Consider the following 23277-nt stretch of genomic DNA (forward strand, 5'->3'; position numbering starts at 1 on the left):
AGCCTCTCTAGGATGGAGTCTGCCTCCACGCCACTCCGTCAATACAGAGTTCACTAGGAGTGCAACGTACTGGCCTCCCTCCGACCTCAGCCAATCGGGACGGGAGGATCTGTGCATCGCTAGGTGCCGGGCAGAACACTTTCAAAAAGTCGTGCTGCACCAGTCAAGAATCGGCCACCTGCAGCATCCCTGAGAGTCGCTGAGATACGTGCAGCATGGGCCGGGACTGGGAAAATTATATATTCTCTGCAGTACGGGGTCCATCAAGAACGAGGCGGATTCTGATTTTGTGTCCTACGCTTACTTAGCACCGGCCCTGGACAGCTCTGGCCACAGGCCGCCCTTCCTACGGGGTGGTTGACAATGACCGCAGAGAGTGGGCGAATACAGAAGAAAGGGCGGCATTCTGAAGTGAGTGTGTGTGTGTGTGCGTGCGTGCGTGCATGTGTGTGTGTGTGTGGTGCTGGGGATTGAACCTAAGGGCATTCTACCACCAAGCTACACCCCAGTTATTTATTTATTTGTTTGTTTGTTTTGCAGTACTGGGGATGGAACCCAGGAGCATTCTACCTCCGAGCTACACCCCCAGCCCTATTTTTTATTCTTTATTTTATTTTTTAAATTTTTTTAATTTTTTAATTTATTTATTTTTTAAATTGGTGCATTGTAGTCATATATCAATCACGTTGGAGTACAAGACTTGAGAGGAAATACAAGCACACATCATCCAATTAGCCCTCCTCCAGCCCCCATCCCATTCCCTCCCCCTCCCTCCATCCCACGCTTCTTTGGTGATTAACTTTGATACATTTGTTTATGTACCTCCTGCGTTTTAAAGAGGCTCCGTCCTCCACTATTACATACCCTCTGATTGGTCACATTAGTTGCTTCACTATAGGGCCCTTTCTATAGCTCAACCTCTTCCTGTTGCCCCTTTCCTCCTAGTTATTGCTGATTAAGAGAAGCGTCTGGTTTTTATTTTCTGCGATATTTCTCTGTGCATGCTGCGTTGCAAGTACCAATCCCACTCTTGACGGCCCCAGTAGTGGCCTGGCTACTCAGTGGACTGATCCAGACCTCGCTGGCTCAAGCAGCGGCCTTGCCTCATGGGAGGCCCCAGTTCTGGTCTCGCTGGCCCCTACACCGGCCTAACCCCTCAGCTGGCTTCGGTCCCGGCCTTGGAGGCCGCAGGAGTGGCCTTGCCTCACGGCAGGCTCCGATGCTGGCCATTGGCCCCTGCACCGGCCTAACCCCTTGGCAGGATTCCAGTCCCGGCCTCGGAGGCCCCAGCACCAGCCTAGCCTCACGGCAGGCTCCAATGCCGGCCTCGCTGGCCCCAGCACCGGTCTAACCCTTCGGCAGGCTCTTATCCTGGCCTTGGAGGCCCCAGTACCGGCCTTGCCTCACGGCAGGCTCCGATGCCGGCCTAGCTGGCTCCAGCACCGGCCTAACCCCTTGGCAGGCTCCAATCCTGGCCTCAGAGGCCCCAGCACCAGCCATGCCTCACGGCAGGCTCCGATGCCAGCCTCACTGGCCCCAGCACCGGCCTAACCCCTCGGCAGGCTCTGATCCCGGCCTTGGGGGCCCCAGCACTGGCCATGCCTCATGGCAGGGTCCGATGCCGCCCTCGCTGGCCCCAGCACCGGCCTAACCCCTCGGCAGGCACTTATCCCAGCCTCGGATGCCCCAGTACCGGCCTTGCCTCAAGGCAGGCTCTGATCCCGGCCTCGGAGGCCCCAGCACCGGCCTTGCCTCACAGCAGGCTCCGATGCCAGCCTCGCTGGCCCCAGCACCGGCCTAACCCCTCGGCAGGCTCTGATCCCGGCCTCGGAGGCCCCAGTACCGGCCTTGCCTCATGGCAGGCTCCGATGTCGGCCACTGGCCCCGGCGCCCGCCTAACCCCTCAGCAGGTTCCGATCACTGTCTCTGTGGTTATTATTTCAAAGGTTCCAGGTGTAATGTATCAGATGTCTGCCTCCCCTGAGTACTGGCCACTGCCATTGCCACTGCCTCCACCATTTCAAATCCTTCTCAGGCTCTTTTTCCACTCTGAATGTTGTCCAGTGTTCCTAAGCATGCGTGACGGTAGCATTCGACATTTGGTGTAATTTCTCCAAAAAAATAAGGTTGGTAGGATCCGGTTTCTGCTTCTCCTGAATACAAGTCTCCACCACCATCGCGGAGACCTCTTTCAACACCGCCTTTCTCCTTGGTCTCCGCTAAACTTTCTCCTTACAGGTGATGTCCGAGATTCTTAACAATATAGAGAAATAGCAGTCCTCCTTCACGGGGAATTTTTCCATAAGTTCCAGTGCATTTAGATAAGTTTTGTCTGCGTCTCCAGTGTCCTGGCATCCATAACGGTTTTCTTACCTCCTCTCCAATATTTTTCTTTTTCTTTTTCTGTTCCTTTTTTTTTTTTTTTAATAAGAGAAAACAGTATATGTGGTTTGAGGAAGTAGTGGGATCAGGCACTCACTCAGTAGCACTGTAACCCGGTCAGTTTCCCCATGGGTCCAGAGTGATCCGCACTACTCCACCTGGGGCCCAGGGTCCCGTGACCCAGGCCCCGGCTGGCATGCTCCGCGCGACCCCTGCCCGGAACCCAGGGTACTGAGCCCAGTTTCTCCAGGGGTCTGGCATGTTACGCGCAGTTCGGCCCGGGGCCCAGAGTCTCGCAACCCAGGCCCTGGCTGGCGTGCCCCGCCTGACCCCCGCCCGGGTCCCAGGGTACTGGGCCCGGTTTCTCCAGGGTTCTGGCGTGCTACGCGCAGTTCGGCCCGGGGCCCAGAGTCCCCAACCCGGCCCAGGCTGGTGTGCCCCGCGCGCGACCCCCGCCCGGAACCCAGCCTTATTCTTTATTTTAAAACAGGGTCTCACTGAGTTGCAAAGGACCTCACTAAGGAGCTGAGGCTGTTGGCGAACAGTGATCCTCCTGTCTCAGCCTCCGGAATGCTGGGATAACAAGCGTGCCCACCACACCCGGCTCTTGTTTTTATTTTGAAACAAGGTCTCACTAGGTTGCTGAGAATCTCACTACTCCTGAGGCTGGCTTCAACCCTCCCATCCTCCTGTCTAAGCTTCCCAAGTACTGGGATCACAGACTGAAGCCTGTGTTTTAAGAAGAATTAACATGGGATTATCAGAGAAGAAACAGAAGAGATAACAACCTGGAGAAGATGAGCTCCTAGAAGCCACAAGAGGTCCACAAAAACAACAACAACAACAACAACAAGGCCGGGCGTGGTGGCGCACACTTGTAATCCCAGCATTCGGGAGGCGGAGATCAGAGGATCACAGTTCACAGAAAGCCTCAGCTATTTAGTGAGGCCCTTCGCAACTCAATGACGCCCTATTTCAAAAAATAAAGAATAAAAAATTAAGAAATTAAAAAAGAAGAAGAAAGGAATATGGAGAGAGGATTCTCAAGAGAATAAAATGCTGCAAAATCATTCATAAAGAATATGAGAAGCCGGGCGTGGTGGGCACGCTTGTAATCCCAGCATTCGGGAGGTTGAAACAGGAGGATCGCGGTTCTTAGGCAGCCCCAGCTACTACTTAGTGAGGTCCTTTGCAACTTAGTGAGACCCTGTTTCAAAATAAAGAATAAAAAATTGGGCTGGGGGTGTAGATCAGAGGTAGAATGTTCCTGGGTTCCATCCCCAGTAACACACACACATACACACACACACACACACACACACACACACACACACACACACACGAATTGGAATAGTAATACCTGACACATGGGATTATCTTAACACTTATCACAGCTATGGCACAAAATAATCACACAGTAAATATTCATCCAGTAAATTATTATTATTATTATTATTATTATTATTATTATTATTATTCCTGAGATTCCATGAAACCCTAATTTCAAAACCCTGTAGTTCCCAGAATCACCACTGGGTGGCACCAGACTCAAGCAGGTCCCTCTTGTAGCCCGGCGCCCAAACACGAGGCTTTATCTCCTTCCCGCCCACGTCCTGAGCACCCTGCAGCCCCTCTTCTCGATCGCCTGTCCTCCGGTGGCTCTCCCACTGGGTGGGGTGGGGGCGCCGAGGACTTGAGGCTCGTGCAGTTTCCACAGAGGGCGGGGCAGACAGGGAGGGGCGTTCTTTGGGTCCAGGAAATCTATGAAGGTGTCCTAAAGATTATCCCTGTCCGTTCATATTTTCCTTTAAGAAAGCGTAAAGCTGAGCTGGGCGAAATGGCGCACGCTTGTAATCCCAGCATTCGGGAGGCTGAGACAGGAGGATCCCAGGTTCCTGGCCAGCCTCAGCTACTTAGGCCCTTTGCAACTCAGTGAGACTCTGTTTCAAAATAAAGACTAAAAAATAGGGTTGGGGTGTAGTTTGGAGGTAGAATGCCCCTGGGTTTCATCCCCAGTACTGGGAAAAAAAAAAAGAGTAAACCCGGCAGGGTGGGGAAAGTACTGAAGCTAAGTGACCAGACGGGAGAGTGGGGTAGGAGGAATAAAGAAAACTCTGGGCAAACCTGCAGAGGCTGTCTGTCTACACTGAATGCCTTCTTTATCAGGCAAGCTTTCCTGTGACGCCTGGGCACGTCCCCTGAGATAAGAATATTGGGGATATCTTAAGATCTTTAAGTCCACTCCCTGCGTCTCCCTGTTCTACTACCAGGAGACCTGAGTTTTCCTCCAGCTTGGTCACCGATTAGCGATGTGACTTCAAACCAGTTTCTTTACCTGTAAAGTAAGACTTGACTCTTTTTTTGGTTTGGTTTGGTTTGGTTCTTGTTTTGTTTTTTTGGTACTGGGAATTGAACCCAGAGACATTTTACCTCCAAGCTGATCTGGCAGCCCTGTATATTTTTTATTTTGAAACAGAATCTGGCTAAGTTGCTGAGCCTGGCTGCGAACCTATAATCCTATCTCAGCCTCCCAAGTACTGTGATTACAGGCGTGCAACGCCATACCGTACCGGCTATGCTACTTTTGGGGTGGGGGGATGGAACCCAGAGACACTCTACCTCCGAGCTACACCCCCAGCCCTATTTTTTATTTTTTATTTTGAAACAGGGTCTCACTGAGTTGCAAAGCAGCTGAGGCTGGCCACAAACGGCGATGCTCTTGTCTCAGCCTCCCAAATGCTGGGATTACAAGCGTGCGCCACCACGTCTGGCCGCGTTACTTTTCAGACACCTTGCAGGTTTAAAGAGCCACCGCGGCCCGCGGGTGCACTGAGGCCGTCAGATTTGTGCAGCTCCTGTTCTTCCATTCAGGTTGCAATTTCCAAAAGTTTAGGGAGATGGAGAGTTCCTGCTCCCATTTTACAGTCACAGAAGGACATTCTGTGGGGAAGGGAAGGCATCCGGCCAGCCTTCTCCAAATGCCAGTTTTGCTCTCGGGATTGGGGAGGCGGAGGCTGCTGCTGAGAAAGGCCAGGGAGGCCCTGCAGGAGGCGCCCCGCCCACCTGCTCCCGCAGCTGCCAGAGATCCCAGCACTGCAGTTCTGGCAAGTTTCCACTTGGAGGCTGGAAAGTACCTGCCTTTTCCAGGAATGGGAAAGTTTCCGATTCCTATCATCTGAGCCTTCCAAGGCCAGGTCCTCCCAGCCGCCAGCCCGTGCGGGGTGTGTGGAGAGAGAACTGAGATTTCTTTCATTCATCCCACAGACTTGTTTACTGTCTACTATGAGTCAGGCCCTGTATCAGGCCACAGAGATTAAAGCATAAAAAGACATAGGTCTCCCCTGCGAGCAGGAGCTCGTGGTCTAAAGAAAGAGAGGGGAGCCAGGTGTGGGGACGCAGGCTTGTAATCCCAGTATTTGGGAGACTGAGGTGGGATCACAAGTTCAAGGCCAGCCTCCTCTACTTAGTGAGGCCCTCTGCAACTTAGTGAGATCCTTTTTCAAAAATAAAGAATAGAAAATAGAGCTTGGAATGTAGCTAGAAGGTAGAATCCCCAACACTGCAAAAAAAAAAAATAGAAAATAAAATAAAATAGGGGACGAAGTGTTGACTGGGCTGTGCAAGGGGTATGCCCCTGTGACAGATGCTACGAGAAAAGGCACCGTCTCCAGGCAGGAACCAAGGAAGGCTTCCAGGACGCCCTGAACGGAGAGCTGAAGGATTGTGGGAAATCAAGGGACCCGAAGGGCGGGGAGCTCCGTGTGGCGGGAGCCTGACGGGAGGAGGGTCGAGCCCTGGGGTGCTCTGCAAGGGATCCGAGCGGACACTAAGGACGCCTGAAGGAGCTCACAGGAGTGACATCATCCCACAGGCCTTGTAGAGAGAAAAGACTTCATGAAGAATGGCTGGAGGGGGGACCCCAGCGTAGAGAGACCTCCAGGTGGGACAATGCCAGACTATGAGTGAAGGCTGGGACAGAGAGCACGGGCTCGGAGCTGCTCAGACCCGGGAGCGACAAGCGTTGCTTAGCCTGTGGGTGGGAGATTATGGGCCCGAGGTGCCTGTAACTGGCCGGTGGGGGTGCAGACGCTGGCTTCGGGTCTGGAAAACCACCACGATGTGACCTGGGGAGGGTCACTTCATCACCTGCTCGGTTTCTACATCTGCTAAAGGGGAATCGCAAGTAAGAGCCAAATTCACAGGGCTGGGGCAGAGACCAGGAGTGGTAACACATGCGCCGGGCGTGGTGAGCACGCTTGTCATCCCAGCACTCGGGAGGCTGAGACAGGAGATCATGGTTCGCGGACAGCCTCAGCCACTGAGTGAGGCCCTCTGCAACTCAGTGAGACCCTGTTTCAAAATAAAGGATAAAAAATAGGGCTGAGGGTGTAGTTTGGAGGTAGAATGCCCCTGGGTTCTATCCCCAGTACCGCAAAAAAAAAAAAAAAAAAGAATGGTAATACATGAAAAACATTAGCACAGTTCTTACTCATGTTAAAACTGTAAATGGTAGCTATTGTCGATTTTGTTTTGGTCCTGGGGATGGAACCCAGGAGCATTCTACCTCCAAGCTACACCCCTAGCCATTCTGTTTTATTATTATTTTTGGGGGGGCGGTACTGGGGTTCCTGGAAACCCTTCTACCTCCGGGTTATACTCCCAGAAACCTATTTTTTATATTTTTATTTGGAAGCAGGGTCTCTTAAGCCGGCGCGGCTGGCTTCGATCCTCCTGTCTCCACCTCCCAAGCGCAGGGATTATAAGCGTGCGCCTCCACGCCCGGATTATTATTTTTTTATCATTTTAAAACAAGTTCTTGCTAAATTGTTGAGTCTCGCTAAGTTGCTGAAGCTGGCCTCAAACCCATGATCCTCCTGTCTCAGCCTCCCAAGTATGGGATTACAGGTATTCACCACCACTCCTGTCAAAGTTATTATTAAACACTACTAATTGGGGAACTGTGCTTTGTCTGGGCTTCCCCCCAAACAGCAAACACTGGTGAGGACGTGGAAAGCCACAGAGAGGCAACGTCATAAACCGTCATAAGTATTTATGTCACTGAGTAACTGGTATTTCTTTTTTTTTTTTTTTTTTTTTTTTTTTTGCAGTACTGGGGATGGAACCCAGGGGCATTCTAACTCCGAGCTCCACCCCAGCCCTATTTTTTTTTTTTTTTGAAACAGGGTCTCACTGAGTTGCAGAGCCTCCCTAAGTAGCTGAGGCTGTCCGCAAACTGCAATCCTCCTGTCTCAGCCTCCTAAATGCTGGGATTACAAGCATGTGCCACCATGCCTGGCTGGTAACTGGTATTTCAAGGATCAGATATGGCTGTCAAAACAGTAACCTATGGGCAGTGACTTGATGGGTATTTTTCATTTTCTTCTATAGTTTCTAAATTGTTTTCATATAGATGTGTACTTATGGATATATAAAGAAAAACATTTCTAAAAATATTTATTATTCCTCTGTACACAACTCAGCAACCGGCAAAGCTCTATTTGCCAAGGAAATAAGCTTTTCTGGGGGTGGGGGGGGGGTGGAGGACGGCACTCGCTCTGCCCCACCCCCTCACCCCCGCCCAGCCCAGCCCCCCAAAAGGTCCAAATCTGTATTGCCCCTACAGCTCCAGAGCCACCACCCACAAGGGTTGAGCCCCAGGGAATTCAGAGGAGAAACGACTCCAGTCTGGACCATGTAGATGCCCCAAAAGAGCCCAGTGTCCCGGCCTCAGCTCCCGGCGGCCGCTGCTGCACCAGGTGGCTTTAGGGGCCAAGGTCCTCCCTGAGCTGGGCCTGGTCCACCAGCCGGCCGTGCCGGAGCTCCAGGACCTGGTCGGCGTGCTCAACCGCCTGCCGCTTGTGGGCGATCACCAGCACCGTCAGGTCCCCGCGGGCCTTCCAGGCCTGCAGCTGGGGAGACAGGAAGGAAAAGTGGGTGGACGGCAGCCCTGTGTGCGGGTAAAGACGCTGTGAACTGTGCCTGCGAAGGGGAGGTAAGGGCCTGCCCCTCCCGGGACCCCTGCTATTGAGAAATGCAAGACACCCACACCCATCCCAACCCCGCCCTGGCACTTACGGCCTGCTCGCACTGGGCATCCAGGGCACTGGTGGCCTCATCCAAGATGAGGACCCTGGGGTTGCGCACAAGGGCCCGGGCAATGGCCAGCCGCTGCTTCTGACCCGCGGCCAACTGGCTCCCCTTCTCCCCTATGTCTGAAGAAACCAAAGAAATTCCCTTCCTCAGGCACAAGCCAGGACCGCTCTCCTTCCCCAGAGCAGGGACAGGTGCCCCGTTTCCTCAGCACAGAGCGAGGACCCTGGGGCTGCCGGGGTGGAAGGCACCCTGCTTCAGGGAACAAGGACTCCAGGAAGAACTCTCCCTCCCTCCTTTTCTCCCTCTCTCTCTGCCCCCCACCCCTGGAATAGGGGAGCACCCTGTCACTCAGGAGCGGTCTGCCACTGAGCTACAGCCCCAGCCCTTTATACATACATATATATATTTGAGACAGGGTCTAAGATCTCTGCGTGAGAGCATCAGACTAAGGCATTGAGGATCTCCAGGGGGGCCTCCAACCCGCAGTCCTCGGGTCCCAGCCTCCCAAGTCCTGGGCTCGCCGGCCTGTGCCGTGGCGCCTGGCTCCACTTTCTCGCTGGGCGGAAAGGATGGGCTCACTGCCCCCGAAGGCACCTGTGTCCATCCCGTGCTGCATCTCCCGTATGAAGCCGTCCGCCTGGGCCGCCCGGGCAGCCGCCATCACCTCCTCATCCTCACAGCGCTCCAGCCCGTAGGTGATGTTGTCCCACACAGACCCCGAGAACAGCACGGGCTCCTGCCCGACCGACACCACCTGTGCGGGGGGGACAGGAGCAGAGGGCAGCGTGCAGCGCCCGCGGCGGGCCCTCTGCCCCTCCAGGCCTGCCCAGCCCTGCGTGGTCTTTCCTCGGCTCTCCACTCTCTCTGGGCCTTCTCTCCCAAGGCGCCTCCCCATCGCTCCCGCCCACCTGTCGGTGCAGGTAGTGATGCTCGTAGGCGGAGATGGGCTGCCCGTCCAGCAGCAGCTGGCCCCCGGTGGGCTGGTACAGGTTCTGCAGCAGGGCGGCCACCGTGCTCTTCCCAGACCCGTTGTGTCCCACCAGCGCCGTCACCGTCCCGGGACGGAGGGTGAACGTCACACCCTGGAGGAGCAGGTCGCGGTTAGGGCTGACCCCTCCTCCACACCCCTCTATTCTCTTCCCGCCAAATCAGCTCCTCAGATCTGCAGGCTGGTTAGCCCGTAAGCAGTAGGGGACCAGGGTCCGGGCTCCTCTCTCGGGCACCTGGAGCGCAGGCTGGTCCGGGCGGTTAGGATATGCAAAGGAGACATTTTGAAACTCCACCACGCCCTTTAGCGCTGGAGGCGCCAGGGTCCCCGGCTCGGGCAGGTCTGGCTGTCGGTCCAGGTAGCCAAAAACCTTCTCAGCAGCACCCACATTGCTCAGCATGTCCCCGCACATGCGTATCAGGGCCTGGAAGACAGGGGCGCACTGGTCAGCTAACCCACCAGAGCCACCAGGTAAACAGGAAGAGGGAGATAGACTTGAAGGACGCACGCCTGTAATCCCAGGACACGGGAGGCTGAGATCGGAGGATTGCAGGTGTGAGGCCCACGTGCACTAACTTAGCTGTTTTGAAATAAAAAATAAAATGGGGGGAGGGTGTACCCAGAGGCAGAATGCCCCTAGGTTCAATCCCCAGTGCCACCAAAACAAACAAATAAAAAAATGCATATCGACCAATTACGTGTGGCCCTTATTTGGGTGCTGGTTCAAGCACACTGCAGCATGTCTAAGACAAGGAGAGAGTTGATGACTACTGTATACGATGGATTTGGGAATTATTGTCCGTCTTTGAGAGAGAGGTTATGGCTATGTGGCTATATCTTATAATGTTATATACTATATTTTTAGATGTTTATGTTTTAGAGATACTGAAACACTTGTAGATGTGACTATATCCTGCCTTAAATTCATTTCAAAATAATATGGAAATAGAAGGGCTACAGACCAAACAGGACTGGCCATGAGCTGATAACTGTTGAAAGAGATGTTGAGTAGATGTGAATTCCTTATATTATTTTGTTTCGTTTTGCTTTTTCACTTTGAAAATTCTCCACGAGAAGATTCACTGAGTTTTGACGCTTTGTTCTATTGTCTGTTTGTCTTTGGTAGTGGGGAATGCATCCAGGATTCTACCTCTGATCTATACCCCAAGCCCTTTTCAATTTTTATTCTGAAGCAGAGTCTGGCTAAGTGGTTGAGGGTCTCACGAAATTGCTGAGGCCGTCCTGGAACCTGTGATCCTTCTGTCTCAGCCTCCCAAGTCCTGGGATTACAGGGGTGCACCACCATGCCTGGATCTCAAGTGTTTAAATTCCCCACAACAAAATTCGCGGGGGGTCATGCTTTGTTTGTATTTTTAAGGGGAACAAGTAAATGGAGGAGGCCAGGAGAAAAGAGAGGAGAAAGGGAGCCCGGGCGGCTCCCACTCACGTGCACATGGTGCCCCACTTCCTCCTGGTAGAGCAGAAAGGAGAGCAGCCCGCCCCGGGTGACCTCGCCGGCCAGGATCTGCTGCAGCCCACAGGTCATGACCAGCACCTGAACACCCAGGTGCACTAACTGTAAAGAGAAGGAAGGGCTGAGGGTTCGTTATTTCCACCACCCTGCCCCTTTAAGACTGAGCTGCAAGAGATCCCAGAGCCGGGGTAGGCTCCGCCCCTTCCCCCTCCCTCGATGCTCACCCTCCGGACCAGCAGGTACACGGCTTGTTCCAGGTCTCGCCGCCAACACAGCTGCCTGCACCGCTCCAGGGCCTCCTCGTAGCGATGGGCCTCAAGCTCCTCGGCCCCAAAGCTGCGCACCGTCTGCAGCCCTCCAACGGCCTCCTGCACCATCTGCCCCGCCCGGGCCACCGCATCCTGGATCTCCTTCAGCAGGGCCTGGGAGAGGGCGGCGGGCACAGAGGCTGATGGGGCCGGAGGCACTCAGGTCTCTCTCCAGCCCTGGGAAGCTCCCGGCCCCCTAAGGACACCAAACTGTCCTTTCACCCTCTTTCTCACTTTTCTTTCCAGAAGAAATAAGATTTTAAAAGAGTGAGGAAATAAAATATTGTTGATGAACCAGGCGTAGAGGTGCACACTTGTAATCCCAGCATTTGGGAGGCGGAGCCAGGAGGATCACAGGTTTGTGGCCAGCCTCGGCTACTTAGTGAGGCCCTTTGCAACTCTGTGAGACCCCATTTCAAAATAAAGAATATAGCGAGGTGCGGTGGCGCACGCTTGTAATCCCAGCCCTTGGGAGGCTGAGACAGGAGGATCGCGCAGGTTCAAAGCCAGCCTCGGCTACTTAGTGAGGCTCTCAGCAACTTAGTGAGACCCTGTTTCCAAATAAAATACAAAATAGGTCTAAGAGTATAGCCTGGAGGTAGAAAGCCCCTGGGTTCCATCCCAAGTGCCACCAAAAATAAATAAAAATTAAAAGGGCTAACCAGGTGCTAGTAATCTCAGTACTTGGGAGGCTGATGGGTTCCATCCCCAGTGCCACAAAAAATAAATAAATAAAAATAAATAAAAGGGCTAGCCAGGTGCTGGTAATCTCAGTACTTAGGAGGCTGAGACAGGGGGATTACAGGTTCAAGGCCAGCCTCAACAACTTAGGCCATCAGCAACTTAAGTGAGACTCTGTTTCCAAAAATATTAATAATAAAATAGGGCTGGGGGTGTCGCTCAGTGGTAGAGCACCCCTGGGTTCAATCCCCAGGACCGAAATGAGACAAGAAAGCCCCCCCCCCCAGCTGCGCTCTCCGCGCTACCCGCCTTGCAGGGTCCCCCGAGGGCCGCGTGTACCTGATGGCGGGTATTGTACACCTTCTCGGCGGCTACCGTGAGGGGCAGGTCGAGCAGAGACAGGAGGGTGAGCCGAGGCGACAGGGAGAGCATAAAGCCGTAGAGCCCCACCCCCTTGGCCAGGCTCCGCAGCAGCACGTTGGCGTTGAACGGGAGCCAGCGGCTCATCAGGGTGGTGTCCGAGCTCAGCCGGGAGCTCAGCTCCCCTGGGAAGGGCAGGGAGATGAGGGGACTGTCATCGCCCGGGAGGTCCGCCCTGCCCTCGGCCTCGGGCTCCTCCCCACCCCGTCCCAAGGAGCACTCGGGCCCTGGTCAGTGGATGGACTGGGAAGGAACGTCCAGGGGAACCCCAGGCCTGGCCTCCTGCCCCCACCTGTCTTAGTGTCCTGGAAGAAACCCAGGTCCTGACGCAGCAGGGAGGAGAAAAGCTGCTCCCGGATCCGCAGGTTGATTCTGTACATGGTGAGCATGAAGAAGCCTCCTCTGCAGCCTGCGGACAGCGAGCTGGGGCAGGGAGGAGGCGGGAGAGGAGGGAGGGAGGCGCTAAGCTGTGGAGAAAGGTCTGGGACCCTCAGCAACCAAGCAAGACCCCATCTCAAAGTGAGGGGCTGGGAGGCGGGCCTGGTGGGGCACGCTTGTAATCCCAGCACTCGGGAGGCTAAGACAGGAGGATCGCCGTTCGCAGACAGCCTCAGCTAAACTTAGTGAGGCTCTTTGCAACTCTTTTATTCTTTATTTTATAAAGAATTTTAAAAAGGGGGGCTGGAGTTGTAGCTAGGAGATAGAATGCCCCTGGGTTCCATCCCCAGTATCACAAAAATAAAATAAAATAAAATAAAATAAAATAAAATAAAATAAAAGGCTGGGTGTGTGGCTCAGTGCTAGAACCCCCTGGGTCCAACTCCCAGTACCGCAAAAAAATATAAAAATAAAGGTGAGTTGCAGAAAGAAACCAGTAAGGAGCTTCTCCTGGAGCCAAATGATATAGAGAAGTCAGAAAACAGGCCTGGCCAGGGAGGAGAGAAAAAGATAACAGCGAACTGGCCAATGAGAAGTTCCCGTTTGAGTGGTTAGTTTGAGCAGAAAGTAGGGAGCAGAGAATGCAGGCACAGCGAAGACAGGCTTCTGAGGTGTGGAAGGGAAGCCTGGCCGCCAAAGAGCAGCGCGGCTGGCTGGGCCGGGGCTGGGTCAGGTGAGCGGCCCTGGAGCGCGACCCTTCCACTCCTGGCCCCTTGGGGCCCAGTCACGAGGGCCTAGGACCCGAGGAAACCCTGAGGCCCCGCCCACATGCCAGCTCCCCCAGCTGGAGTGTTCCCATAGCAACCTCCTGCCCCTCTCGCCCCCCCCCCACATTCCTGTGTAACTGAGTTGACCTTGGCCCAGTATTTCCCCCTAAAGGCTACACAGCTCAACAGTGGGAGGGCTGGAGTCCCTCACCCCCACCCCTGGTCACTCACCCCGTCCCATCCCCATCCCTGCATCGCTTGATGAACTCCTCCTGCGGGGACCCTCGGTCTGTCCGCATCTTTCCATCACCCCCAAACCTGACAAGCACCCCTTATATTTTGTGCCCGAGACGCTCTCCCACCTCACCCCAGCCTCCGCCCTACTCGGGTGGTTTATCTCCTTGGAAAACAGACCCCTGAGTAGGGGGGGTGCAGAGGAAGAGCAGGAGAGATGCTGGGAGAAGGGGGAGGCAGCCAGGCCTGGGGGCACGCCCACCCACCCAGAGGAGTCGCCTGGCATGGGAGGGAGACGTTCCATCTGACACAGGCACCCTTTGGCACCACATCCGCACCGCTATATTCCCCTAATAACGCAGTGCAAGTGGGAACGGAGGAAGAGGCGAATGGCCGACACCCAGCGGTGGGCAGACACATGCGTTTCAGTGAGAAGTATTTTGTGCTTTGAGTGAAACAGACCCCAGGAGTGCGGGCCCTGAAAAGACAAGGTGGGTGGGGCGAGGGGCCACCCGCCCAGCACCTACCTCCCAACCGAGAACAGACACATGAAAAAGATGGCGCTGGTGAAGGCGTGAGCGTCAAAGTCGGCTCCCAGGAGGTCCACCACGCGGCCCAGGTAGTGAGGGATCAGGGTCTCCCCTGCAAGAGGAGGGAGGGGCCAGTGGACGTGTGGCCTCGGGCGCCCCCCCCCTCCGGCTCCCGGGCGCCCCACTCACCCAACACGGCCATCACCAGGAAGAAGAAGGCGGCGGTGAGGAAGGGCAGGTCCGGCCTGGAGAGCTGCAGCAGCCTCCGCGTCAGGGCCCCGCCGCCCTCCTGGCCCGGCCTCTCCTGCTGGGCTCCCGGGGGCCTCAGCACAGCCCACAGGGCCCAGCTCAGCCCTGCGGCCCCGTGGCCGGCCAGCAGCCAGCTCCAAGAGGCCGAGGCCACCCTGACCGGGGGCGCGCTCAAGGTCCCCCCCACCGGGGCTCGCAGCGTGGCGAACAGGGGGGTGGCCAGGCAGAGCAGGGGCAGCGAGGGCCGCAGGAGCCCCGGCAGCCCCCCCAGCTGCAGCACCCCCCACAGTGCTCCCAGCCGCAGAGAGCCCTCCAGCCACAGCCCTGGGAGCCCCTGGGGGAGCAGGGCCCCCAGAGTCCCCTGCAGGAGCCACAGTGAGGCCACGTCCACCAGCAGGAGCCAGACCCATGGCCTCAGGTCAGGGAGCATGGCGCCGGCCAGCTGTGGGTAGAAAGGGAGGAATTAGGGAAAGGGGATGGCGACCTCAGTTCACACCCTGCAAGGTCTCCTGTGTGCCCGCTCGTCAGCACATCCCTCCCAGGACAGGGAGTCGGGGAAGAGCCTCTCACTTATAAAAAGAAAAAGAAAAGCCGGACGCGGTGGCGCACACTTGTAATCCAGCATTCGGGAGGCTGAGACGGGAGGCTCGTGGTTCGCGGACAACCTCGGCTACTCTGCAACTCAGTGAGACCCTGTTCCCAAATAAAGAATAAAAAAATAGGGCTAGGGGTGCAGAGCTCGGAAATGGAATGCCCCTGGCTTCCATCCCCAGTGCCGCAAATCAAAATAAAATTTAAAAAAAATCAAAATCAAAATAAAGAATTTTAAAAAAAGGGTGCGGGTGTAGCTCGGAGGTAGAATGCCCCTGGGTTTCATCCCCAGTACCGCAAATATATATATTAATTAGTAATTTAAAAAAATCTCCTCCGGATCCGCTGCCCAGCGTCGCCGGCCGGCGTTCCCACGCACCAGCGAGGGGACGTGGGTGCAGGGTGGGTGCCCCGCGCCCCTGCCCGCGCGCCGGGTTTCCCGCCCCGCGAACTCACCAGCCAGAGTCTGGGATCCGCTCGCTCTCCTCCCGCAGCTCAGTCCCCTCTAGGGTCCGCCCGCCCCGCGCGTCGCTCTTTCGCTTTCGCTTCCAGCCCCGGCGCGTGCTGCGCGCGGCGGCCGGCAGGGGGCGCCCGAGGCCCGCTCGGCCCCGGCCGCGGCTACTTGGTAACATCTGACCGCAACACCTGCCAGGGCTGAGATGCTCGCAGCTGGAGAGCTTGGCAAGTAGGTTTGCGCAGTGACTCGCGAGCGGGGATGGGCTTTGAGAAGTGCCCTCTTCCCCCAGGGAAACCAGAGTTTCGGGGTCCAGGGGATAAAAACGGAGCCAGAGACTGAGCAAGAAACTCGCCGGGTGCTCCTAAGTGGAAAGTACCAGCCTCTCTCACCAGGGCAAAGAGGTTTGTTTCCGTACTGGGGCTGGAACCCAGGGGATTCTACCTCCGAGATACACCCCCAGCCCTATTTGTTATTCTTTATTTTGAAACAGGGTCTCGCTGAGTTGCAAAGGGCCTCGCTAAGTAGCTGAGGCTGTCCCCCCACCCCATCAGCCTCCCGCCACCACGCTCGACTTCACCAACAGGTTTTGAACTTCGGAGGTCTCGATCTTTTAGCCCTGACGGGTTCTTCTCAACAGAGCGACCTGGGCGGGGCCTCCCACCGCAGGTCCCCCCACTCCGACTTTGCCCGGATAGAACCGCAGATCCATTTCAGAAACGGCTCCTCAGGTTGAAACGACCTCCCAAGCTTAAAAAAAGAAAAAAACAAAAGAAAATCCCCGGGGAGCCATCACTTGCCACCGCCTTTTTGAAATGTTATTGGTGTGACTACCAATGAGTCACTTGAATTTAAAATAGTTAAGGGGGCGGGAAGAAGAGGAGTGCTAAAATACCTCTGACCCTATCTGTTCTTATATTTTAAGGATTTCTCCCCTAATAGAAGGGCCTCTGCACACAGGGTCTAAGTTGCTGAGGGTGAGGGTTTCACTGAGTGGCTAAGACTAGCCTGGATCCTCCTGTCTCAACCTCTCAAGTCCCGGGTCACAGGTGTGCACCACCACGCCCAGCTGTCCAGAGCCGCCTTTAACTGGCCCTCCCCAGGCAGGCTGGAGGTCTCGGCTCTTCCTGCAGCCCCGCAGCTTCAGAGACTCTCACTGTGCCGGTCCGTGTTTTCCTAACCTGGCTCTCATACCCCGCTTCAGGGAGGTCTCTGCCTCCTCTGCAGTCACGAACTATCCTGCCATCTTGCAACTGAAGGTGACACTGTGTGAAATTAACCCCGATGACCACCTTTAGAGTCAACATCCACTCCCCCTGAGGTGTCTTTTTAGGGTCAGTGGTGCAGCGCTCACAATATCCTGCCCCTGTGAGGTGAAGCTTTTTCATCCCACTCTACCAAGTCAAAAACAGTTATTCCTAGGTATCCTGCTCCCCGTCACCCAAAACATTAACAACGAACCACACAGAAGTCTCCAGGCTGTGTCTCTTTAGAAAGGACTCTGAGCCAGGCACACGCCTGTCATTCCAACACTTGGGAGGCTGAGACTGGAGGATCAACAGTTCAAGACCAGCCTCAGCAACTTAGTGAGACCTTGAACAGTTTAACAAGAACCTGTTTCAAAATAAAAAAAAATAGCCGGGCGTGGTGGCGCACGCTTGTAATCCCCGCGCTTGGGAGGCGGAGACAGGAGGATCACGCAGGTTCGAAGCGCTGGCTTAAGAGACCCTGTTTCCAAATAAAAAAAAGTATAAAATAGGTCTGGGAGTGTAGCCTGGAGGTAGAAGGGCTTCCAGAAACCCCAGTACCACCAAAAATAAAATAAAATAAATAAAAATAAAAAGTAAAAAGTAAAAAGCGCTGGGAGGATGTAGCGGAGAGATAGAATGCCCCTGACTTCAATCCCCAGCACCAAAAGGGAGAGAGGAAGAAAAGAAAAATGACTCTAAGCTAAATGAAATGGCTAACAAGCATCCAGGAGAACACGGACAGCTCTCCTGAGGCCCCGGAGGGAGGAAAGTGGAGGTAATACCCAAGAAATGTTTATTTATTTATATTTGTTTGCTTGTTTGTTTGGGTGATACCATGTACTTAACCCAGAGACATTCCACCCCTCAGCTACACTCCCAGCTCTATTTTATTTTTTAATTAACTATTTATTATTTTTAAACAGGGTCTTACTAAAGTCGCTGAGGGCTGGGATCCTCCTGTCTCGGCCTCCCTAGTACTGGATTACAGGTGTGCACCTGTAACCACCACACCTGGCTAGCAAGAAATATTTGGTGGGGACTCATTTCCTAGGTAAGTGTCTAAGTCCCTCTCAGGAAAAGCCTCTCTTGATTTCCTCCCCCCTCAAGAAAACCACAGCCCCAACCCCACTTAGCCACGACGCAGAGGCATGTATAACCGTTTTCCTTTATTGTGTTTAGGGGGCACCCAGAAGGTTCCGGAAAAGGATGCTTACTAAAATAGCAGAGAACACACTCCCTGCCCAGCCTCTGTCCTCTCCCTACCCCTCCCTCTGGCTCTGTCTGGGCCCTGCTCCCTGGTCCTGAAGGTGGCCCATCCTGCGTCGCCAGGCTCGCCAGCAGGAGGTCTGGGCAGCTGCCCCGCTCACTGAGTGGCCTCCTGGTACTGGTGCATCAGGTCGCTGACGTCTGTGCTCTCCACTTTCACCCAGCCGTCCTCCTTCATGTGGTACACTGCGGGCAGAAGGGAGAACATGGCGTCAACCTTCCCTGCGGCAAGTTCCTGTGGACCGTTAGTGTGTGGAAGGCAGCAGCAGCTGGGTGAGTGTGTGCCTGCACACACACACACACACACACACACACACACACACACACACACACACACACACCTAGGCCCCGATCCTGATTCCTGAGACTCCATACCCTGAGAACTCCCTCCCTGCCTCTCCGCCTCCCTGAGCCTCCCCGTCTGGAGTCCCTCCTGACCTCCTGGAATCATGGCGGCCGGGGCACTGGTCTCTTACTATTGACAACGCCTCCGGAATAGGCGTCTCTGTGGGTAGCATGGACGATGGCCCTGCGGCCCAGATCGTAGGCCTCCTCCAGACTAAGATCAGGCCGATAGCCACTGTCCATGACCCCGTAGGCATACGTGTTCCCGCTGCCCGTGGAGAACATGTTTCCTGAGAGCCGAGTCCCGTTTTCGTCCACGTAGTAGAGTCCCGGGCCCTAGAAGAGGAACGTAGCTCCAGGTTGACTGGAAAGGGAGCCCTCGGTAACAGAGATCAAGCGCGGTCATAAAAAGTGGCCCACAGCAAAAGCTGCCGCAGGAACAGCGGGTTAGGAAAGCGCTCTGCTGAGATCATAGCACTTCAAGCCCGGCGCGGTGGGCTGGGATGTAGCTCGGTGGCAAAATGCTCGTAAAAGCACAAGGCCCTGGGTTTAATCCTCAGCGCCAAAAAGACAAAAAAAAAATTTAAAGGTAAGCTAAACCAAGTGTGGTGGTGCACACCTGTAATCCCAGGCTGAGGTAGGAGGATCGCAGGTTCATGGACAGCCTCAGCTACTTAGTGAGGCCCTCCACAACTTAGTGAGACCCTGTTTAGAAATAAAGAATACAAAATAGGTCTGGGAGTGTAGCTCAGAGGTAAAATGTCCCTGGGTTCAATCCCCAACACTGCAATAATAATAATAATAATAATAATAATAATAATAATAATGCTGGGAGTGTGTCTCAGAGATCAGAGGTAAGAGGTAGAATGTCCCTGTGTTCAATCCCCAGAACCACAAATAAAAATAAGCCAGGCGTGGTGGCCCATGCTTGTAATCCCAGTACTTGGGAGGCTGAAACAGGAGGATCACAGGTTCACAACCAGTCTCGACTACTTAGTAAGGCCCTCTGCCACTTAATGAGATTCTGTTTCAAAAATAAAAAAGACTAAACCGGGCGTGATGGCGCACACTTGTAATCCCCATTCTTGGAAGGTGGAGACAGGAGGATTGCACAGGTTCTAAGCCAGCCGCCCTGGCTTAAGAGACTCTGTTTCCAATTTTTTTAAAAAAAGTATAAAAATAGGTCTGAGAGTGTAGCCCAGAGGTAGAAGGCTTTCCAGGAACCCCAGTACCATAAATAAATAAATAAATAAATATAAAAAAGACTAAAAACAGGGCTGGGGATGTAGCTTGAAGATACAATGCCCCAGGGTTCCATCCCCGGTACCACAATAAATAAGTAATTAAATAAATAAATAAATAAATAAATAATAAAATAGGGTGGGGTATAGCTCAGAGGTAGAATGCCCCTGGCTTCCATCCCAAGTACCACAAAAAAATAAATTAATTAAAAATTTTAAAAGGCGGGGAGTCCACCTACCTAGCACCTACGAGGGTTCACATCTGGACCAAAAAATAACCCGGGCATATACTGGACAGTTTTAGAACTGAGGCTTCTCTCTGCTGGCACCTTGGAGGGCCCAGAGCAGGAGGGCAGCTTGGGAAAGGGGTTCTGTCCAGGATGGGGGAGACGGGGAGAGGAGAGCACCCACCTTCTTGTCCCAGCCACAGATCATGCTGCCCATGGACAGGCCCATGCCCCGGTACTGGCACATCATGTTGGACAGCAGTTTGGAGGCCGCAGACACGGAGATCCGCTCACCATTCCGCAGGTAGTACAGCCTGGGGGAGCACGGAAGGCAGGCAGGGGGGAGCTGGCAGACGCCATGCCAGGACCAGGCCAAGACCATGCCAGGACCACGCCAGGACCAGGCCAGGACATGGTTAAGAAGACAAGGCTGGGAAGGAATTGCTTTATAGGACCTAAGGAGCACGGAAAGGTGTAGAACTTAAAGTATCTAAGGCAGGCGTGGCGGTGCACACCTGCGGTCCCGGTACCTGAGAGTCTGAGGCAGGAGGATCGCAGGTTCGAGACCAGCCTCAACATGTGGAAGACTCTCCACAGCCTAGTAAAAGTTCCATTTCAAAATAAAAAGGGAGCCGGGCGTGGTGGCGCACGCTTGTCATCCCGCGCTTGGGAGGCGGAGACAGGAGGATCGCGCAGGTTCGAAGCCAGCCGCACGCGCTGGCTTAGGAGACCCCGTTTCCAAATAAAAATATAAAATAGGTATGGGAGTGTAGCCCGGAGGTAGAAGGGCTTCCAGGAACCCCAGTACCACCAAAATAATAAATAAAATAAAATAAATAAAAAATAAAAGGGAGGGGAGTGTAGTTCAAAGGTAGAATGCTCCTAGGTTCAATCCATAGGACTACAAAGATAAGTAAATGCATGAACAAAGTATCTAAAACACAAAAAGAAAAGCCCATTACATGGTACCATTCCACCAGGACTGATGGTGTCTGTGATCATAGAGAAGTTATTTAGCTTATGAGCAGGAGGATAGATGGAGACCTGAGAGAAGGCTTTTATTAGCCAAAGACTATTTTTGTGAAATACTCTTTGGCATTAAGATGGACCACGGGGCTGGGGCAGAGGTGAGGAGTGGCGGTCTGGGAGACCCAGGCCTCCGCCACTCCACGGACAAGGGCGACCAGAAGCCTCACCCACCTGCACTCTTTGGCCAGCAGCCGCTCCCAGTACTGACAGTCCGCCGCACAGCCAGACATGGTGCCAAGCAGGTAAGGGTTAATCTCAATGACCTTGTTAACCCTTAAAGTGGCTGGAAGACGACAAGGGGTTTGAGAGAGGACGGAGGGCCCTACGGTTCTCCCCGGGTGTCCTACATCAGTATCTGCTTGGGCTTTGGTGTAGGCGCAGGGCTTCTGCTGCGAGAAGGACCCAGCTCCCCAGTCCTGCCCACGGGGACCCACACACTCACCGATGTAGCTTCCGGCCGAGGCCCGGGAGTCCACGGCTACAACCACGCCGCGCTGGAACTTGAAGGCCAGGGTGGTTGTGCCGTGGGCCATGTCGATCTGGACGTTCCTTTCTTCGTCTCTACCCATGGTCTGCAAGAACTCAGTGGGCTAGTTAGACGGAAGAGGTAGAGAAAGGGGGTGTGAACACGTCTCCAGGGGAGGGCTTTTTTTTCGGTACTGGGGATAGAACCCAGAAGCATTCAACACCCCCAGCCCTAATTTTTATTCTATATTTGGAAACAGGGTCTCACTGAGTTGTAAAGGACCTCACTAAGTAGCTGAGGCTGGCCTCAAACCTCGATCCTCCTGTCTCAGCCTCCTGAATGCCGGGATTTCAAGCGCGCACCACCACACCCGGCCAGGAGAGGGTCGTGCAGAGGACAGGACGAGGCGTGTCCCCATTTTCTAGCCACCATAAACAAAATCGTTAGCTGCCAGTGCTACCAGGAAATGGCTTGTGAGGAGGGAAACCAGCGTGCGCCAGCTCAGTAGAACTGAGAGAAAAGGAGTGTTGCTGGAACCAAACATTTTTAAGGAATACTTGAAGGCTTTTTCCCCTTTCATATATCATCTGATCCTCACAAGAGGGTTTTGTGAAGGTATCCACATTTTGCAGAAGAGGCTTCCAACCAGACTGTGTGACTTGTTGTTAGACACAGTAGTGAGTTGCTGAACCAGGCTGGCACCAGAGTTCACAAGTCTTCTAAGACGCCGTACAGCCCTTATCCCTCTGATAATCCCCAGAAAGGCTTCTGGCTTGTGTGTGGCTGAAAAAGGGCAGGAAAGCCCCCTCCCTTGTGTGTGGTTCTGATGACTGAACCCAGGGGCATTCTACCTCCAAGCTACACCCCAGCCCTATTTTTATTCTTTATTTTGAAACAGGGACTCACTGAGTTGCACAGGGCCTCACTAAGTAGCTGAGGCTGGCCGCTAACCAGTATCCTCCTGTCTCAGCCTCCCAAATGCCGGGATTACAAGCGTGCGCCAACACGCCCGGCTTATTCTTTATTTTGAAACAGGGTCTCACTGAGTTGCAAAGGGCCTCACTAAGTAGTTGAGGTTGTCTGTGAACCGGGATCATCAGGTCTCAGCCTCTCAAATGCTGAGATTACAAGTGTGCACCACCCGGCATTATTTTTTATCTTGAAACAAGGTTTCACTAAGTTGCGGAGGTTCTTCTAAATTGCTCGAGCTGGCTCCCTTGTCTTTCCACCGGCGCCCCCACCTCACCCCTAACTCCTTGCACCGTGGGCACTGGCTAACCCTCGGGTCTCTATTCCCAAGGCCTCTTCCTTGGCGAGCCCTGGGTGTCGCTCTCCAGCACTGAAGGACCCGCAAGTCCCCGCGAGCCCCGCCTCTAGCTGGACAGCCTCAAGACAGAACTCCCTCCCCGGTCCTGCGCCCGCATCCCCCATCCTGCGGTCCCTGTGACCCTCACCTGCATCCTCCGCGGGAGGGCGAACTCCGGGGACCGCAGAGAGAAACGGTAGTGCCCTGGGTCCGAGCGATGGGCGCTGCCTCCTGCAACCTGGACGGCCCAGGGGGACCGCTGCCCCCCGGGGGCTCCTCCGCACACGTCCAGGAGCGCCATGATCGCCAGCACCCGGAGGTCCGTCGCCTTTCCGAGAAGGAAGTGAAAGCGAAAGCCGAGCGCGCTAAGGGGAGGGAACCGGATTTTCTTTTCTTTTTCCCTTATGTCCCCCTGCACATTTCGAGAAGAGGCCAGTGGGTGTCTGAGCCTGGGGCATCACCCTGGGGACCGGCTCGTCTGCTCGCCAGCTCCGGGGCCGGGGAAAGGGCGGGGAGCGGGCTGTCAGAGGGAGGGGGCGCCTTCGCAGCCCCTGGGTGTGGGCTGCAGGGACCGACCCGGGCCGGCAGCGCATCCTCT

At 54.5% G+C, this 23277-nt stretch overlaps 2 protein-coding genes across 2 annotated transcripts in view; both read right to left on the reverse strand.

Moving 5' to 3' along the window:
• Nucleotides 1-14934, reverse strand: part of TAP2 (transporter 2, ATP binding cassette subfamily B member) — a gene marked incomplete at both ends in the record, with an annotated part of 17283 nt that extends 2349 nt beyond the window's left edge. The window contains 11 exons of the mRNA XM_080710394.1: nucleotides 8153-8291; nucleotides 8458-8594; nucleotides 9070-9229; nucleotides 9384-9557; nucleotides 9699-9887; nucleotides 10911-11039; nucleotides 11162-11359; nucleotides 12266-12471; nucleotides 12639-12769; nucleotides 14253-14367; nucleotides 14445-14934. Of these exons, the coding sequence (XP_080566520.1) occupies nucleotides 8153-8291; nucleotides 8458-8594; nucleotides 9070-9229; nucleotides 9384-9557; nucleotides 9699-9887; nucleotides 10911-11039; nucleotides 11162-11359; nucleotides 12266-12471; nucleotides 12639-12769; nucleotides 14253-14367; nucleotides 14445-14934 (2068 nt within the window). The remainder of the gene's footprint in view (nucleotides 1-8152; nucleotides 8292-8457; nucleotides 8595-9069; nucleotides 9230-9383; nucleotides 9558-9698; nucleotides 9888-10910; nucleotides 11040-11161; nucleotides 11360-12265; nucleotides 12472-12638; nucleotides 12770-14252; nucleotides 14368-14444) is intronic.
• A 3228-nt stretch (nucleotides 14935-18162) lies between these two features.
• On the reverse strand, nucleotides 18163-22980 carry PSMB8 (proteasome 20S subunit beta 8; the record flags this gene model as incomplete). Its single annotated transcript, XM_080710510.1, has 6 exons — nucleotides 18163-18251; nucleotides 18542-18746; nucleotides 20063-20192; nucleotides 21079-21190; nucleotides 21350-21497; nucleotides 22828-22980. The coding sequence occupies 6 exons, from the start codon at nucleotides 22978-22980 to the stop codon at nucleotides 18163-18165; spliced, it is 837 nt and encodes a 278-aa protein (XP_080566636.1).
• Nucleotides 22981-23277: the final 297 nt, after the last annotated feature.

Source organism: Muscardinus avellanarius (genome assembly GCF_963383645.1).
Source record: "Muscardinus avellanarius genome assembly, chromosome: 14".
Taxonomy (NCBI): Eukaryota; Metazoa; Chordata; class Mammalia; order Rodentia; family Gliridae; genus Muscardinus; species Muscardinus avellanarius.